This window comes from Geotrypetes seraphini, chromosome 15, assembly GCF_902459505.1.
Source record: "Geotrypetes seraphini chromosome 15, aGeoSer1.1, whole genome shotgun sequence".
In the NCBI taxonomy this organism is placed as follows: domain Eukaryota; kingdom Metazoa; phylum Chordata; class Amphibia; order Gymnophiona; family Dermophiidae; genus Geotrypetes; species Geotrypetes seraphini.
The window spans coordinates 37,528,510-37,548,537 of NC_047098.1; the positions used below are offsets into that span (position 1 = coordinate 37,528,510).

Below are 20,028 nucleotides of genomic sequence, written 5' to 3' on the forward strand. Positions count from 1 at the left end.
CAGCCTCAGTACCCAGAGGTTGTGGATTCAAACCCTCCCCCCCCCCCCACCCCCCTGCTGCTCCTTGTGACCCTGGGCAAGTCATTCAATCCTCCACTGCTCCAGGTACATTAGATAGATTGGGCTAGATTCACTAAACGCACTAATCGTGTCCTGATCGTGTTCTGACCAGTTTGTGAGCATTCTCCGACCCGATTCACTAACCTTCTGCTAGATCCGATCCGCACCCGATCCGATCTGCCCATGCAAATGAGGGGAAACGGCATGCAAAGAGAAGAAGGAACACCGATTTATCTGGCCGATCCAAACTGAAGCGACTGCTGAGGACAGTCGCTCATGTCCTTGCTGACTGTCCTGCTCTCTGCTGCCCTGAAATCCCAGCCCTGCAGCCCTGAAACCATCAAAATAAAACATCTCCCTTGTGCAAAAAGCATCCTGCTCTCTGCGAGCCTGTTTTTAACCCACGGGTTAAAAGCGGGGCTGCGCTACGACATTCCAGTCTGATTTAAATGATTCACGTGGGGCTAGCGAGTGTAGCCCCCCCCCCCTTTTGTTTTGACCTCAAGCTTTGCAAACACATGCACAGATCGCATCTCCAGGAAGAGAGGATGGTCTGCGCATGCATCTGGATCACTGCAGCGATCTGTGGGATTGCTTGTGGGCGTGTGTCTGATCAGATCATTTGCATGGGAACTCTTTAGTGAATTGGTCACCCTGCAAGACTCGGCCACGGATCGCCCTAAAAAAAGAGTTTAGTGAATCTAGCTCAGGGGTGTCCAACCTGCGACCGTGCAAGGTGTTTCGTGTGGCCCAGCTTTAAACGTGACATGTGGGCAATGCAGTGTTTTGCTCATTGCCGGAAGATCACAAAATGCTGAGTCACCATGTTTCACAGGAATACCATGCTAGGGCTATTTTTTTCTGTAATTGGGCTATTTTGGGTGGGAAATGGGGTTTGTTGATTTTTTTTTCATTGGTTCTGCTGTAGCACAATAGGCTAATCACAAATGGTCTTAGGAACTCTGAGGTCGTTTGTGATTGGTCCATTGTGCCCCTGCTGAACCAATGAAAATTCACGAGTCTCGGGACCGGTCCGGCAGAAACATCCATACTGAGCTGAGCACGTACGCAGTGAACACAGGCTTAGAGCAGGACTCAGAGACACTGGAGGGAAAGCTGCAGAGCTGGTGGCAGTTTGCCAGAGAAATCAGCATTGCATCATAGAGAGACGGTAGGAGATGCTGGCTGGATAGTGATAGGGCGATAAAGACTGGCTGAGAGGGAGATAGGAAAGAGTGTAAGAAATGTTGGCTGGAAGGGGACAGGGATAAGAGAGATGCTTACTAGGGGGGTATACAGCTTGCTGGGGTGTACAAGGACAAGAGAGATGCTGGAGGGGATAACATGAAATTACCAATTGGCTTGCACCTCAGTTATGTATGTTATATCTGTTTTTAAAGGAGACATTACTTAAAAAAAAAAAAAAAACAAAAGTAAAAAATATCGAAAACAATTTTAAAAGGATACTGTGGAGAAGAACCCCAAAGAACAGTAATATTTACCCTGACTGAGCGATCCTCCATGTACACCGCTGACAACTGCTTCAGCATCCCACCTTGGCTGTAATAGAAGTGAATGGGAGAACCAGGCTTCCGCTGTCAGTGGAGCACCTGGAGGATCGCTCAGTCAGGGTAAGTATTACAGCTTTTTTGAGTTAAGCACATTGTGAGCCCACCTGGATAGATAGGGAAAACACTTGTATACCTGTATATAAACCGCTTTCAATGTGGTTGTATAGCACAAAAAAAGCAGTATACAAGTACCTATCTCTTATCCCTCAATCCATAATAGGATATTGCCTCATATCCCATGAATTTATTTTTTTGTCTGGAGTCTTTCAAGAGGTACTTTAGCAAAGGCTTTCTGAAATTTTAGATGCACTATAACAGCTTGCTCACCTTCTTACACATTCTTATTTATGCCTTCAAAAACTGTTGAAAATAGGTGAGGCAAGACTTCTCTTTATTAAATGTGTGTTGATTTGTCCCATTAAACCTTCTATTTATGTTTTCACCAGTTTTGTTCATCATAATAATTTCAACCATTTTGCCCAGAACTGATGATGTCCACACTGGTTTTTAGTTTCCTGGATCTCTCTTTGAAAATTGAAATTACTTTGGCCACCTTCCAATCTTCAAGTACAGTAGATCTGCAGGGTTTTTTTTTTTGTGGTTTTTTCATTACTCTGGGGTGTTTACCATCTGATCTGAATGATTTTACTGCTCTTTAGTTTGTCGATTTGACCTGTGAGCATCATCCAAACTACTGAGATTTGTTTCAGTTCCTTTGAATTGTCACCATGAAATACGATTTCTGGCATGGGTAGTTTTCCTTACATCTTCCACAGTAAAGATCAAAGAATATTGCTTATGCACCACCCCAAAAACCTGATCTGGATTCAAACTGAGACTTTCCATCCATGGATGGATTTGGATGAAATGTGGTTGACTAGTCTTACTGAGAGTCCAGCTTTCCTGACAAATTCATTCAAATTATAAAGAGCAATCCTCAATAAATGTGTCAGAAGATCAGGGTCAAGCCACAGTTTGCAGGAGCCAAAACACATCTTTGCACTATGCTCTAAGGCTGCACTTTCCAACTTAGTTAGGTTGAGTTACAATGCCAAAATAATAATCAGTGTTTTTAGGAGTGGCTGAAAACCTTTGACATCTTTGGCAGAGTAACACCCTTCCACAGCCTTGGAGAACTTGTTGAACCTGGCTATGGGATGTTATCTACCAGGTATAATAATTGGCTTGTTCCAGCTGCAGATAAATTGGTATATGTTGCATTTTGCTAGGAACTGTTTATTGACTGTAATTTTCCATTTTCAGAGACCTCCCTGACAACTCTGGCATTCAGTGGGATATACAGCTTCTCGCCTCCATTGTCCTGAATTATATCAAAGACAACAACATTGAACTGGTAATTAATTAGTAGCAAAAGATCAGGTACAGATAGCTAGAGTAATGGTATTAACATCAGATCAATGCCACTCTTTTTTTTTTTTCTTGGATCACTTCCTTTCCCTATTTGTATTTGTGTTCACCAGCTTTATGATTCATGGTGGTGGTAGTGGTGTGGGGAGTTTAATCTAATTTCTGTACTCTTAATTTTTTATTTAATTACTCATTATTTTGTTTTGCTTTTTTGTAATCCTTTTTAAAGTTTCAGGTACAGGGAGGTGCTGAGGAGATGATTTGTTATTTTTCAGAGACTGGGCTAGATTCACTAAGATCATGTCCCAACCACTTAGCGACCCCGACCCGATTCACTAACCTTCCTCCTGAGCGTATCTGCACCCGATCTGATCCATGAATTCGAATGAGGGGGAACGGCATGCAAATGTAGGTAGGCAGCAATTCATTAAAAATTTTCAGGAACACCAACTGGACTGGCTGATCCAAAAATAAGCGACTGCTGGGAACCAGTCGCTCACATCCCTGCTGACTCTCCTGAGCATTTCCCCTGAAAAGTAGCAACCACAGCTGAGGCACATCTCCTGCTCTTGCTGCAGGGCTGCACTGCAGGGAAGAGCGGCAGAGAGCAGGAGAGTCGGGGCAGCAAAACCGAGCCTCCCACAAAGAGACCAGAGGAGTCCCGGACTGGCACCGGAGGGGGGGGGAACAGTTGTTAGCGTAAATTAGCCAGAATTACAACCAATGTTAAAATTACACGTTTGGGGGCAACTTCTGCAGTGCAGGTAGAAATCAAAAGTGGATCTAGAGCAGCTCGTGGGAAGCTAATAAGAGCTGGGCTGCTCCCGAGTGCCACTCCACCCCCAGCTACAGCCAAGCCGGAGCCGAGGCAATTGGCTTCCCATAGACAATAGCACTCCCCTGCCCTCACCAAGACTCCTGGTGCAGAATTAAGACGAGTTATTCAATTTAGAAATTGATGAGTGCAACTTCAAAGCTCGAGTCGTTAGAAATGGAAAACACTGGGTTGCTTCAAATGAGAATAATTGTTTGCAATGAAAAAAGAGATCTCTTCATTTCGGTCTCCTTTAAAACATAAAAAAGTTTCCAGGGTGGAGACAGGGTGGAGGCAGGCATACATATGCAGGAGGCAGGCATACATATGCAATCGATGCCAGGAACTGGATAGCCTGAAGAGGGAGGTCGGAAGGCTGCAGGTTAGAGTCCAGGAGCTGGAGGGACTCTGCACCATAGAGGAACAGTGTGGGGAAACAGAGAGAGCCACATCACAGAACAAGTCAGAGAGCTCGAGAACTTCATAGAGGAGGCCTGGCAGAGGGCGGAGGCACAGGACCACCATCGTATCAGACGGGAACCTGCAGCTGGAGGTCACGATCCACCAGACACCATGGGGGTGGGACCTTGCGTAGGGTCTGAAAAAGCAGATGATGGTACCCAACAGGACCTGGCGGAAGGATCAGCGGAGATCCAGCAGAGCCCGGAGGACACGGACCTGAGACCAGAGAGACATCTGAGAAAGGGGAAATCTGCTGTTGTAGTGGGAGACTCAATCCTGCGAGAAGTGGACAATCACATTGCCGGAGGGAGGGAGGACCGACTAGTGACATGTCTCCCGGGGGCAAGAACAACGGACGTCATCAGCAGAATTGAAAGAATCCTGGAGGGAGCCGATACGGAGGAGACGGCAGTTGTAATCCACATTGGAACCAACGACGTCAGCAGGAAAAAATTTCAACCGGACTACACTGACTGAGCAGTTCAGGATCCTGGGGCGGAAACTGAAGCTGAGATCAAAGAGGATAGCCTTCTCGGAGATCCTGCCAGTACCGAGAGCAGACGCAAGGAGACAGAGCGAACTACAAGCAATGAATGGATGGCTGAGGAGATGGTGCGAGGAGGAGGGATTCCACTTTGTTCGAAACTGGACGACCTTCTTGGGGAAGAACAAGCTCTACAGGAGAGACGGACTGCACCTGAGCACAGCTGGGACGAGGCTGCTGGCAAGAAACATCCAAAACGCCATAGACCTAGCTTTAAACTGAGGAGTAGGGGAAAGCCGGAAGTCGATCTGGCCTCGACACACCGGACATTGGTATCAAAAAATGATACTGAGCAAGGACATTGCAAAAGAGAGCTTGGGACCGAGTGGGATCTTTTGGACAAAGGGACTGAGAGGAAATTATTGGGCAAAGGAACTATGAGGGGCTTCTTGGATAAAGGGACTGAGTGGACACTTTTGGGCAAAGGGACTGAGTGGGAACTCTTGGACAAAGGGGCTGAGAGGGACTTTTTGGACAAAGGGACTGGGAGGGAACTTTTGGACAAAGGGGCTGAGTGGGAACCTTCAGAAAAAGGAACCAAAGATGGCACTGAGAGGAAAATCTTGGACAAAGGCACTGAGAGGAAATTTTTGGACAAAGGGACTGGGAGGGAACTTTTGGACAAAGGGACTGAGTGGAAATCTTCAGAAAAAGGGCCCACAGATGCAATGTAGGGGCCCAGTGCCCAAATGCAACTAACAGGCAGGGTCGAGAGAGAAAAATGGGAGCCAGGGGACCATCCAAAAAAGGGGATACTGGCTGGGGGCAGAACGGACACGCCACGGGAGGTGGATGACCGAGTAAAGGCAAGCCAAGTGGGAGCGCCGAGCCATGGAAAGAAAACAGCAGGGCGGGCGACAAATCAGGACCTATATTGCCTCTACACAAATGCGAGGAGCCTCAGGGCCAAAATGGGAGAGTTGGAAATTATAGCCAGTCAAAAAGCCCTAGACATAATTGGAATCACAGAAACATGGTGGGCTGATGACAATAAATGGGATGTGGTCATACCAGGGTACAAACTCTACAGGAGAGACAGGACGCACAAGAAGGGTGGAGGAATAGCGCTATACATAAAGGACTCCATACCCTCAACCAAAATGGAAACAGCAGTAAGGGCGGACGGCTTGGAATCAATATGGGTTAAGATACCAGGAGGATCTAGAGCAGACATCAAATTGGGTCTATACTATCGTCCGCCTGACCAATCGGAAGAAATCGACCGGGACCTGGAGACTGAACTGCGGCAGGTATGCAAGAATGGAAGTGTGGTGGTGATGGGGGACTTCAACTACCCTGGGATAGACTGGAGTATCGGGCACTCAAGTTGCGTGAGAGAGACCAACTTCCTGGAAGCCACGAGGGACTGTTTCCTGGAGCAGCTGGTCACGGAACCTACACGAGGAGAAGCTATTCTTGATCTAATCTTCAGTGGACTGGGGGGACCTGCAAAGGAAGTAGCAGTATTAGACCCACTGGGGAACAGCGATCATAACATGATCCAGTGCAGACTAGAACTGGGATCATCCAGGGTGATCTTGAATACTGTGTACAGTACTGGTCACCGTACCTCAAAAAGGACATGGCAGTGCTTGAGGGAGTCCAGAGAAGAGCAACTAAACTGATTAAGGGTATGGAAAACCTTACATACACTGACAGACTGAAGAGGCTGGGGCTGTTCTCCCTGGAAAAGCGGAGACTCAGAGGAGATATGATAGAGACCTTCAAGATCCTGAGGGGCATCGAAAAGGTTGACAAGGACAGATTTTTCAATTTGAAAGAAACCACAAGAACAAGGGGACACTCGATGAAATTGAAGGGGGACAGGTTTAGAACAAACGCAAGGAAATTCTTTTTCACACAGAGGGTGGTGGATACATGGAACACCCTTCCAGAGGCCGTGATAGGAAATAGCACAGTACATGGTTTCAAGGAAGACCTGGATAGGTTCCTGGAGGAAAAAGGGATTGAGGGGTACAGATAAGAGCAGTGGAAGGTTTAGAGATAAGTGTAGAGGTAGGTATAAAATTAGTCAGGGACCGCTGCTCAGGCAATATGCCTGATGGGCCGCCGCGTGAGCGGACCGCTGGGCGGGATGGACCTCTGGTCTGCCCCGGCGGAGGCGACTACTTATGTACTTATGTACTTATGAGAGCATGTGCAGACCATCTACAGGTAAAGAAGATGATCTGCGCATGCGTTGGAATTGCTGAAGAGCAATCCGTACGGTCGGTTGGGGGCGTGATTCTGATCGCCTTCATTTGCATAAGGGTGCTTCGTGAATCAACCCCTGGCCACGGATTGGATCGGATCGCTCATGGGTCGGATCCGACCATGGCCTTCGTGAATGCCCTTTGTAGGACACTTATGTGCCTTTTGTATTTTCTGAAATTAAAGCTAGGGACTTAGGGCTAGATTCACTATGCCTACGGATCCGATCCATGAGCGATCCAATCCATGGCTGGGGAGCTGATTCACAAAGTGCCCTCATGCAAATGAGGGCGATCAGAATCACGCCTCCAACTGACCACACAGATTGCTGAATAGCGATCCCGACGCATATGCGGACCATCTTCTTTGCCTATAGATGATCTGCGCATGCTTACAAAGTTGCAAACTTTTTTTTTTTTACTTTTTACATTTACTTTTACTTAGCAAGCCCGTGGTTTTAACCATGGGCTCCCACTGCAGCAAAGGGTAGTCGAGGCAGAGAGCAGGAGAATCGGGGGCAAACAGTTTACTGAGCAGGGCGGCAGAGAGCAGGAGAATCGGGGGCAGACAGTTTACTAAATAGGGCGGCAGAGAGCAGAAGAGGGCAGTCGGAAAGGATGTGAGTAACTGGTCCCCAGCAGTCGCTTCTTTGTTGATCAGCCAGCCCAGTTCCAGATTTTGTTTAGTGAATTGCTGCATGCCTACTTTGCATGCTGTTTCCCCCTCATTTGCATGCGCGGATCGGATCGGAGGTTGATCGGCACCAAGGTTAGTGAATCGGGTCGGGGAACAATCGGGTCACAAAGTGGTCGGGACACGATCGGTGTCCTTAGTGAATCTAGCCCTTAGCCAACCCTTTCTGAAATCATTTGAGAACTCTTTGGGAGTTCTATTCCTTTTCATGCCAGACTGCAGGCACAGTCTTTAGCAGAGCTAAAAAAAAAAAAAGAAAAAGACGACTAAGGGGAGTGTGAGTTGGAACTCGCCCACAGTGAAGACACTTTCCATATTTTCTCTCTGGCATTTCTCCCCTTTTCTCCTGGTTTGTTTTCTGTTCAGCCTTTTCTTGGAATTGTATATTTTTGTCCTTTTATACTCTTGTTGTTCCTCCTCAAAATATCTTTGGTGTTTGTAAGAATGTGCTTGGCTGCTCTTTGCTCCTTGTGGAAAACTGCAGAGGTGAAGACGGAGGGCACAGAGGAGGCTGTAAGAACATATAGAACAGTGTTTTTCAACCTTTTTACACCCGTGGACCGGCAGAAATAAAAGAATTATTTTGTGGACCGGCAAACTACTAGGACTAAAATTTAAAAACCCCGTTTACGCCCCATCTCCGCGAGCTCGGTCTCCGCAAACCATCTGATCCCATCTGCACAAGCTGCAGTTATGATTTTATATTGAACGTATTTTATTAAAGTATAAAAAGAAACAATATTCTGAACAATTGTGATTTTATAAATACAAATATACAGTACACGGACCAACAAAACCCCTGTCTCCCCTCCCCTTCACATATATCCCCTCTACTATCAAGAAAACTGAACAAGCCAAGTTAGATAGATTGTGAACCCACCGGGACAGATAGGGAAAATGCTTGAGTATCTGATTGTAAAACCGCTTAGATAACCTTGATAGGCGGTATATAAAATCCTAATAAAACTTTAAAAACTTGAAAGTTATTATAGAATGCTACATAGAAATATCTTGCTAACAGAATACTGCAGTCCCCAGTTATGTCTCTAGCAGGATATATATTTCAAATCTGATATATTCTAATGACAAAATAGAAATAAAATTATTTTTTTTCTACCTTTTGTTGTCTCTGGTTTCTGCTTTCATCTTCTTTTCACTGTTTTCCTTCCAGCATCTGCCCTGTCTCTTCAATCCAGCATCTGTGCGTTCCATCCAATGTCTGCCCTCTCCCCCTTCCATATGTATCTGACTTCTTTCTTTTTTTTTTTTTTATTATTTATTTATACAGTTTTAAAAATTTTAACAAGCATACCATCTTGTACAGAAAAGTACAATCAAGAAAACATATCTTTGATTATTCTCAAAATGAAAATAAACCAAAATTACATAAAAGGTAGTAATTCCAACTTAATCATACACTAGTCCTCCATAATGGGTCCAAAATTCAGGAATTAGGAGTGAATTTAATACAATAACAAAATTAACCAAAACACGTCATCTGTGCTGAAAGAGAGCTTAAATAATTAAGACGCCGATGTTACTCTCTTTCAAGGCGCTTCATGGAGAGGAAAGCAGTCAAATGAGATGGTTCAAAGAAAATATATTTAAGGGAATTATACCTTATTACACACTTACAAGGGTATCTAAGAAAAAATAATCCCCCCATCTGGGTCACACCTGGTTTTAACAATAAAAATTCCCTCCTTCTTTTCTGAGTTTCTCTCGAAACATCAGGAAAAACTTGAATATGGAAGCCAAGGAAATCTCTGGATCTATTTTTAAAGTAAAGTTTAAGAATCCAATCTCTGTCCGGAGCCAAGGCTACAGTCAGTAAGAGAGTGGCTGGACTAGCCACCTCTCTATCAGATTGTTCCAATAAAGCGGTAACATCCAAAAGATTTTCCTGTGGACTACCATCGTCATCTATTTTTTGAGAGTCCTGATTTTTTTTAGTAGGCAAATAATACACTCTTGACAATGGTGGCAGTGAACTCTCAGGAATTTTTAAATTTTCCAAAAAGTACCGTTTTATCATTTCTCCTGGAGGAATTGAAGCAATCTTTGGAAAATTTATCAGACGTAAATTGTTAAACCGACTATTGTTTTCAAGTGCTTCTAATTTTCTTCTCAAATTAAGATTATCTTTCACAATCAAGTCTTGGTTGCTCTTAAACATTTTTAAGTCCTTCTTTTCTTCTTGTATCTCAGTTTTTATAACTACAATATCCTGTTTCACATTTTTAATTTCTTCCTTCTGAAATTCTATTTCTTTTTCCAAATTCTTTATCTGGGGATTGAGGGAATTACCCAGACTAGATACTAAGTCCCATAAAGATTCCAGTGTAACCTCTGGAGGTCGAATAGGGGTAAAGGAAAATGTTGGTGCACTGTTAATTATTTCATCCGATTGCTTTACCTCCCCTGTGCCTTGTAAACCCTTAAGCACAGTTGTTCCAGTCGCTGGTTCTTTTACAGGGAGAAATTCCCCCTGTGCTGTTCCCTGCAGCGAGCCCTCCACTTCACTGGCCTCTCGAGACGAAAACTCTGCCTCTTCGGACAAGCTCTCATCCCTTGGAGAGCTGGCTCCCAGCGGCAATGGCTGTAAGGGAGGCGTCCTGACGTCGGGGCTCAGCGTGACGTCCAGCCCAGGGATATCCGCCGAAACACTCCCATCAGCCGGCGCTCCCAACGGGCGATTCCCCAAACGACTCGACTCACTTTGAAGACGCCGGAAAATGTCATCGACTGTTAGAACTGCAGGGCTCGAGCGCTGGGAGGCTCCACCAGCGCTTCTGCCTCTTCTCTTCGGCATTTTCGGTAAGTTAGGAAAGACACTCTCTAGCGTCTTGTCAGCAACAGATCGTATCTGACTTCTTTCTATGCCCCTCTCCCCTGTCCATCCAGCCTGTGCCTCCTTTCTCTGTTTTACATCATTCATTCCAGCTTCGCTGCCTTCTTCATTTTTATCTCTCCTACACCAGATCTAGCATCTTTATCCCTCTCTCATTTCTCTGCTAACCCCCTTTCCAGGATCAATGTCTCTCTACTTTCTCATTCCTCTCTCTCCCCTTTCCCTCATCTGATCTCTCCATTCCACCCTGACCCCGTCCCCTCCTGTAATCTCCCTGCCAGCTGTTTCCTTCCTTTTTTCTTTCTCCCTGCCCTCCTTCCTTTTTTCCTTCTCCCTTCCCTCCTCCCTCTATCCAACGAGCAACGAAGCTAATAAGAGGTATGTAGAACTTGGAATATGAGGAACGACTTAAGAAACTGGGACTGTTCTCCCTTGAGAAAAGGAGGCTGCGAGGGGACATGATCGAGACTTTCAAAATACTGAAAGGCATCGATAAAATAGAGCAGGAAAATAAATTATTTACATTGTCCAACGTGACACGGACAAGAGGACATGGTTTGAAGCTAAGGGGGGGACAAGTCCAGAACAAATGTCAGGAAGTTCTGCTTCACGCAGCGAGTGGTAGACGCCTGGAATGCTCTCCCAAAGGAGGTTATTAAGGAATCCACTGTGCTAGGATTCAAAGGCAAATTAGATGCACATCTCCTTACGAGAGGCATAGAGGGATATGGGTGACTAAAACTACATCAGGTGTATACCTGACTGGGCCTCCGCGTGTGCGGATCGCCGGACTCAATGGACCATGGGTCTGATCCGGAGATGGCAGTTCTTATGTTCTTATTAACTCTCTTCCCATCCCTTTCCCTCCTCCCATCCCAGCAGCATCTCTCCTTCTAACTCCCTCCAAGTCCAGTAACAGCTCTCCCTTTATCCAGCAGCTTCCCAGCCTCCTACAGTGGCTTCCTCCCCTTCCAGCAGCTCTCAGTACTTGCCTGCAGGAAGTTGCCGGTAAATCACTGCCCTGGCAAGTAGGAGAGCTGGTCGGAGGGGAGACAGCCACTGTGAAGGCTGCCCAGGATCTTGCTCGCACACGCTGACCAACTCCCTCCACCTGCACCTGTATCTGCAGTTCTCTCCGTTCTACTTGCAACTTCCCCGCGGCCTTCTTCAACAACTCGGTAGGGGCGGCCCGCCTATTTTGTTTCAACTTCCTGTTTCCTAACAGGCGAGACTCACAGAGGGAAGGCCCCAACGTTGGCAGCCTGTCTTGATCGCCTGAGGCTGGGAGGAACCGCAGTGGGCAGGAAATTTAACTGCCGACTTACTTGTAATTTCTAGTTACGCCCATTGGTATCAGTGCTATAAATCCCATAATGCATAAGTATAGGGCTGTCAGAAATCCAGGATTAGTCTGAAATCTTTCTCCTGGAACTGGGTAACTTGGCAGTTCTGCCAGGAGCCCCATCCCTTACCCATCCTGAAATGGAGAATCTGAGGTTATTTATAAACTGAGGCATGTACTGCTGCTCAGTGAGAGATAACAGGCCTCTCGAAATGAACAGAGACAGCTGAGCATGCTGAAACTTTTGCCTTGGCTTTTCTTGTGGAAAGTCAAGACTACAGATCCCATAATGTCATGCACAAAACCAGTAAAGCAAATTGGAGGGAAAGCAACAACACAAAGGTCATAATACAGAAAGTATATGAAGGTCGCTGTGGAACAAGACAGAGCCATATATCTCAGGGAAGTGACTTTATTGAAAGAGCCAACATGGCCTGTGCTTTGGTGAATGCCTGTGTCAGGGGTCTACATACAAAATTTACATGTATAATTAAAAAATAAAACAATGAACAGATTTTAACAAAAAAAAAAAATGAACAGCCAACACATACCAATATATAGAGTCGAACTGAAAACACATCTTCTGTCAAATAGCCATGTGCAAGCTTAACAAATATCGGCATACTGTAAAAACATAAAACCATGCTTAGAAAGGTATAACATACATATAAAATGTAATCCATATATTCTCTTGTTTTTATTATAAACATAAAGGTATTTTTGACCCCAAAGTTGGCCGGGGGAGAGGATATCAGTAATCAAGGTTTGATATTGCAACAACTTATAACTATTGAGTTAGTTCAGCATGGCACCACCCTTGGTGGATTTTAGAAACCAGCGGTAGTTGACTGTGACACCAAATGGGAAGCCATCAAGATAAAGGACTGGACTTGTCCCTATATTAAACCGTGAAAGTACTTCTAGAGACGTCTGGTGACAGACATCCAGGTCAAGGTAAAAATACAGGGTATTTAGATCTACCCTGTATCCTTTGTCCTGGAACTGGACTGAAATTTGGAGTAATGTAATTACTTCAGATATAAGTATGAACAATTTCTGGGTTCTAATGTTTGCATTTTTCCTGATTTTTTTTTTTTTCTTTGATGACCCCAAGAAGCTGTAAGGACTTTTTTGGGATTCTGCCCAAGGGTCTTGGCGATGGAGCCATCTTACTTGTTAAATTTTCTTGTTATATATCATGTAAAATTTAATGGTGGTGATTTATTTTTATGAACCCAAGCAATTATTTAAATTTTTGGTGCCTTGAAAAGGAGATCCAACTGTGATTGTAGTTCCCTTTGGTTAACACGTAACCTGGCTGTCGCTGTATAAGATTCATCTGCTTTATAGTCAAGGTTTTTTTTTTTCTTTTTTTCTATATATATATTTCCTACTTGACTCCCAAGACATTGTAATGAATGATATTTATTTCCTATTAAGGTGTCTCCCTGTATATTTGTCTTGTACTGATTTCTTTTTCAAGTACGGTATACATGTATGCTTGTAAAAAAAACAACCCATAAAGATTTTCATTAAAATTTGATATTACCATTGTTATGTATGGATTACATTTTATATGTATGTAATATCTTTCTAAGTATGGTTTTATGTTTTTACTGTATGCCGATATTTGTTAGCTTGTACATGGCTAACAAAGATTATAATAACGCCAACAACAGATGAAGCCTTAGTAGCAGACAGAACGTGGACTAACTTCCCTAAAGTACAATGGAACGACATGATCCGACTCTACAACAAATACAGTAAAACATCATGTGACCTGAACAACTGCCCATTGTACCTGCTAACAACCGCATCCACCAAGTTCAAAGCCAACCTCATGATCTGGTTACAATCCACGCTCACAGATGGTCAGTTCCCACCAGAACTAGGCGAGATTATTATCACCCCCATACCGAAAGACCTCAAAGCCCCACACAATAACCCAGCCAACTACAGACCCATAGCTTCAATCCCATTATATGTCAAACTACTAGAAGGTCTTGTAGCACAATACCTCTCCAACTACCTAGAAGACCACAACATACTACATGCATCACAATCAGGATTCAGAAAAAACCACAGCACAGAGACACTGCTTGTATCTCTAATGGATATAGCCCGTCAACACCTCAGTAAAGGAAACAGGATACTAATCATCCAACTAGATCTCTCAGCAGCATTCGACCTAGTTGATCACTCCATACTACTCCAGATACTAGACGCCATAGGGATCTCAGGTATGGTACTCAACTGGTTTCAATGCTTCCTTAAAACTAGAACATATAAAGTAAAGACAAAAGATCTCATATTGGACCCTTGGTCAAACCCCTGCGGAGTACCGCAAGGATCTCCATTATCACCCATACTTTTCAACCTCTTCGTATCCTCACTGGGCACCACCCTAGACAGCCTAAATATAATATTCAGCTATGCAGACGACATAACAATCCTTCTCCCCTTCAATATTCAAGACCCCAATTCATCAGGACGACTGAAAACAACATTGGAAACGGTAGAAACATGGATGACGAACCACAAACTGAAATTGAACATGGATAAAACCAAATTCCTTCTGCTAGAAAAAGACAAAGAACCAACCTTAACTGAATTGGTGACAAATGCAATCAAATACCAATACAGCCCGCGCTCAAAATTCTGGGAGTAACAATAGACAGGAGCTGCACAATGCAGAATCATACCAACAAAACTATCCAAAAAGCTTTCTACACCATGCGCAACCTGCGGAAAATAAGAAAATTCTTTGACAAAGTACATTACAGGATCATAGTCCAATCACTTGTGCTAGGACTTGTAGACTACTGCAATAGCCTTTATCTACCATGCCCCACTTACATGATCAAACAATTACAGACAGTGCAGAACACAGCTCTCAGACTCATCTATTCACTAGGAAAATATGATCACATCACTAATGCCTATCTCGACTCGCACTGGCTACCGATACGAGCAAGAACCCAATTCAAACTATACTGTCTATTATTCAAAGCACTAAACGGAACAGCACCTCTCTACCTAAACAGCCGCCTAAACTGAAACCTCTCATCTAGAGTAAGGAGAACCCAGATCCCATTCACCTACCCCCCACTCAAAGGCACAAGACGCAAAAAACTATATGACAACCTACTTGCTACACAGGCCGCGAAAATTGACCCCACCATATCCAAGTTGCTGATCACAACTACTGACTATAAAGCGTTTCGAAAAGATATCAAAACCATTCTATTCAAAAAACACATCCCAACAATATAATCTACCTTCATCCTCTCACCTTTCGCAACCTCCTGCAATTCCTCTCCATAGGCAACATCTATTCTAGTCGCAAAGGACGATAAGTCAATTCTTATCTGGAAACACTGTTTCCTCCAAATATCTCAAAACGTCAGATATAACAACTTAAAAACAGATTCTTGCTTTTCTGTAATATAAAGTTATGCTATGTAAAATAATGTAATGTAAGTTATGCAAGTACTGGAAAGATAATGTAAAGTAACGCAAAGTAATTCCACGTAAAGTTTTGTAAAGTTATGTATGATAAGTTATGTAAAGTTAATGCAAGTTATGCAAGTACTGTAAAGATAATTTAAAGTAACGCAAAGTAATTCCACGTAAAGTTATGTATGAAAAGTTATGTAAAGTTAGGTATGCAAAGTTTGTAAAGTAATGTAAAGAATTGTATTGTCATCGCCTGGAAATGACCAGCCATCTTCTAATGTAATCCGCTTAGAACCGCAAGGCACAAGCGGAATAGAAATCACTAATGTAATGTAATGTAATGGCTATCTGACAAAAGAATCTCAATATTGTGTTTTCAGTTTGGTACTATATATTATGTGTTGGCTGTTCATTGTTTTGTTATAATCTGTTTTAATTGTATGTTCATTTTTTAATTATATATATACTAGTATATATTTTTGTACATAGACTCTTAACACAGGCATTCAAAAAAACATAGGCCATGTTGGCTTTTTAAATAAAGTTGCTTCCCTGCGATATTTGTTGTTCCATCAGTGGCTTTCACACTGTTTCTGTATACACAAAACCAGAATGGTCTTGCTTACCTCTGGTCTACTACTAGGATTACTGTCTCACTTCAACCAAACAGGTCACTCCAGCCATGGTTTTGTCCTATCGGAGGCATGAGTTTGTGGTTTTGATTTTTATACAGATTCCTCTCCCACACCTCAGTCTTGTGGGAATGCTGACTGTGTGATAAAGGTTACCACTTCATCTAGGTGGACCTAAACAGACTGAGTCAGGTACTTAATTTATGGAATCTATTGAGTGAGTTTGGACATTCTTATAGGTTCAGGAATGAACTTGACAAACAGTGAGAATTTAGATTACCGGTACTCCTGTTTGTATGTTGAAAGAAAGTGCTGAGTTTATCATATAATAATTCAAGTCAGCAGCTACACATATGTAAATGCTATATCATAAATCTGTGATCTCCTCTGCTGGCTATCCATGGTCTGCACTACACTAGAGTAATTATTCTCACCTGTCCTTTTCTGCAGGTAATCACCTTTGATGAAGATGGAGTAAGTGGTCATGCCAACCACATTTCTCTGTACACTGCCTTAAGGTATTGTAAATTAGTCTTGATTTGACAATTCGAGACAACCTTCTGCAGATACAAAATTCCTTAAAAATACTGGGATGGCGCTGTCCCAGTGGGTAAAATGACAAGGGCTGAGCACTGCCATCCTGAAGACCTAGGTTAGACTTTCAGGCCAGTCTTTTTCTCCCTGGGATAGCTAGGTTTGAGGATACCATGGATGAAGCATTCTCAGGGGGAAAAGGAGATCTTGGCCATCAATGAAGAAAAGTACTAAGTGGCCTTGATCAAGGGCTGTTTCTGTAATAACCAAGCTAATTTGAGAAAGGGAGATACAAAAATGGAATTGAACTCTTTAGGGCTACTGTATCATGAGCCTTTATTTACAGTTCTAAATAAGCGGAATTCCAAATGAGGAGAAAATTGCCAGACCAAAGTAGAGCGCGTTGTGTATAATGACCCTGAACTGGTTACGAGTTATAAAAGTTTCTAGCGGACCTTGATCCATTGCTGGAATGGGAGGGGAGGGTTATCCCTATGAGGCATTAGAAAGTTCTGATAAGTGGAAGCTGAGTAAGTTAGAAGGGTCTACATACAGCCTGAAGCCAAGTCCTGCAACCTTGCCCCTACAGAACCAGATTGCTTCTTAGGGTTCACAAAAGAAGATATCTGGGAACAGTAACATTCCAGGCAATTTGAGGGCTATTGAGCTATATGTAGAAGGAATTCATGAGAGATCCAGTAGTTCTTGATGGCTGTAGAGATGTCTCTGGACATTCCCCTTCCAATGAAGCAGGTAAGGAAGGAGTGGAAAAGTCCTCTGCTTCTGATGCAACTATTAACAGATCCTTCAGGCTACAAAGAAGTAGATGTATAAGCGAGGGGGGGAGGAGGGAGGGGGGGCGCACCTTTCTGCCCACCCACTTCTTCAAATCTTCACCAGAAGTGATCAGCATCTCCTTCCCGTTACTCACACTGACTTCAGCTCTGCATCTGACATCAAAGGGAGAGCCGAAGCCGGCTTTGAAGGTCTGTCTCTGGACTGTTTCTGATGTGAGTAATGCAGACAGTACTTGCATCTAGATGCTTGGAACTGAAATCATGTTAAGCAGATATTTTTTGAATTAAAGGTTCTTGGTTTATATTTAAAACTGTTTCTGTGAGCCAGGCTAAAATGATTTGTAATAAATGAGTTCAATCTTGGTTTCAATCACCGTACCTTGTGGCTTGCAGCATTAAGCTACTCCAAAGCCTGACAACTGGCCATAGTACCTGATATCTGACCTTTCGTCAGTTGTGATTGATATAATTTAAAAAGATGAGGTAACGGTATGGTTTGAAAAGATTTGAAAAACTCCACTGTGAATCCATCACTACTCAGAGCGGATCCAGCTCTGAGAGACTTCAATGCTGACTGGAGTTCTGTAAATGATATAGGCGCCTCAAGTTTTTCTTTTATATGCTCTGGAATTTTTGTCCATTAATTGAATTTAAAAATTATCTTCCTTCATTTTCTTTATTTGAATATAGCTCAGAAGAATATAAAGCTTTATAATCCAGAAATTGCTTTAAAACATCCGAAATGTGGGTAAATATTTTTCCTTTTCCATCAGTAATAGCTGCAATCTTTACTCTTTTTTTCTTAGCTTTAAGATAATTAGCCAATATTCGAGTTTCCATAATACACTGCCCGCTGACAAAACAAATCTTTCCTAGCAGCAAATCTCATTATATTTATATTTAGCCTTCATCAGGGCATTCAGGGTATCATGATCCCATTTTAAAACCAATTGTGATTCTAGGCAGAAATAATTTGTTCTAACTTGGAAAACTCTAATATCAGTAATTTCCTAACATGCGCCGAATATGAAATGATCTGCCCTCGCATAGTTGCCTTAAATGCATCCCATAGAGTTTCCAAAGAGATTTCCTCTGAGATGTTGAGTTGAAAATACTCATTCTTTTTTATCTGAATTTCCTCAAAAAGTTTGAGTCTGCAAGCAGTGTATTATTGAATCTCCAAACAGATCTATTAGAATCTTCTTCAGCAAATTGATATTCTATCCAAATACAGAATGATTGGATCTATGCTAGCTTGTGTGACCTGTTGAATTAAATGATCTGAAACAAAAAAATAATCAGTTCTTGAAAATGATTTGTGAAGTTGGGAACAAAACGAAAATTCCCGAGCATTAAAATGTAAAATCCGCTATATATCCTTTAATCCAGTGTTCTTCAACCACCGGTCCATGGACCGGTGCCGGTCCACAGAAATTTCCTGCCGGTCCACAGGACCAACACATGCATCAGGCCCAAAACAGTGTTCTTCAGCTGCCGGTCCACAGTGCGATCGATGCGGCGTTATCTTCGAGCCAGCTCCCTCTTCCTCACTGATTCAGTGCACAAAGCCACGGGCAGTGGCTCCTACGTGCATTCTGCGCCTGAACCAGAAGCCTTCTCTCTGACGTTGCAACATCAGAGGGAAGGCTTCCAGATGAGGCACGGGACGCACAAGGAGCCACTGCCCGCAGCTTTGTGCACTGCATCAGTGAGGAAGAGGGAGCCGGCTTGAAAATAATACCGGGGGCAGCATAAAATGGCCAGGCAGGAGCAGTCCAGAAGGTAAGGCATAGCATGGAGGGAGGGAGACAACAAAGGTAGGGGGGAATGATTTTATTTTTGAATTTAGTGATTGAATTATGTCAATTTTGAGAATTGACATCTGCAGTCAGTGTGCTTTGTGTAGTTTAATGCTTTGGTTAACCATTATGTGTTGTTAATAAGATTATATTGTGTATCTGTGAAAAATGAATGGAAAAAATAGTGTTACAAAAATTCCCTCTAAGCTGAGCAGGAGTCCTCCACCCACAGTCTCACCAACAGAGGGTGTTGTTTTATTGTCACATTTTCAATTGTGAGGGACAGGCAAGTTCTGCAGGACTCCAGGGAACATACCTGTCCTTAGCGACTGAAAATATTCCACCCCCTAGTGGTAGCAATGCAGCTGGAGGACACCTGCTCAGCTTAGAGGGAACAATTAGTACTATTATGGGGCGGGGTCTGGGGTGGAGATTGGGTAGAGATGGGCGGGGTCTGGCCCACGACTTAGCCCAGTGTTCTTCAACTGCCGGTCCACAGAATAATTCTTTTATTTCTGCCAGTCCATAGGTGTAAAAAGGTTGAAAAACACTGCTTTAATCCACATGTAAGTGCAAGATTATCCAGATCTAATGATTTTAATTGCCTACTTAGTTGTTTATCCATTATTGGATCCATGACAGCATTGAAGTCTCCAGCTACGATTAATTAGTCGTAGCCAGTGACAAAATTGTTTGTTGGAGTTTTTTTTTAAAGAAATCTGCCCGATTAGAATTAGGTGCGTAAATATTAAGAAGCGTCAGGGTATCTTTTCCTGAAGTCATATTAATATAGAGTCATCTACCCATGGGATCAGCCCGAAAGTTATCAAATGTAGCAGAAATCTTTTGATTAACTAGGATTGCCACACCTGCCTTCTTTCCTGTTGCTGGTGC

The 20,028-nt window shown here is 43.3% G+C and overlaps 1 protein-coding gene across 1 annotated transcript in view; it reads left to right on the forward strand.

Annotated features, from left to right (window-relative positions):
* Positions 1-20,028, forward strand: part of PIGL (phosphatidylinositol glycan anchor biosynthesis class L) — a 100,694-nt gene that overhangs the window by 49,879 nt on the left and 30,787 nt on the right. Inside the window, exons 3-4 of the mRNA XM_033922045.1 lie at positions 2,895-2,985; positions 16,455-16,522. Of these exons, the coding sequence (XP_033777936.1) occupies positions 2,895-2,985; positions 16,455-16,522 (159 nt within the window). The remainder of the gene's footprint in view (positions 1-2,894; positions 2,986-16,454; positions 16,523-20,028) is intronic.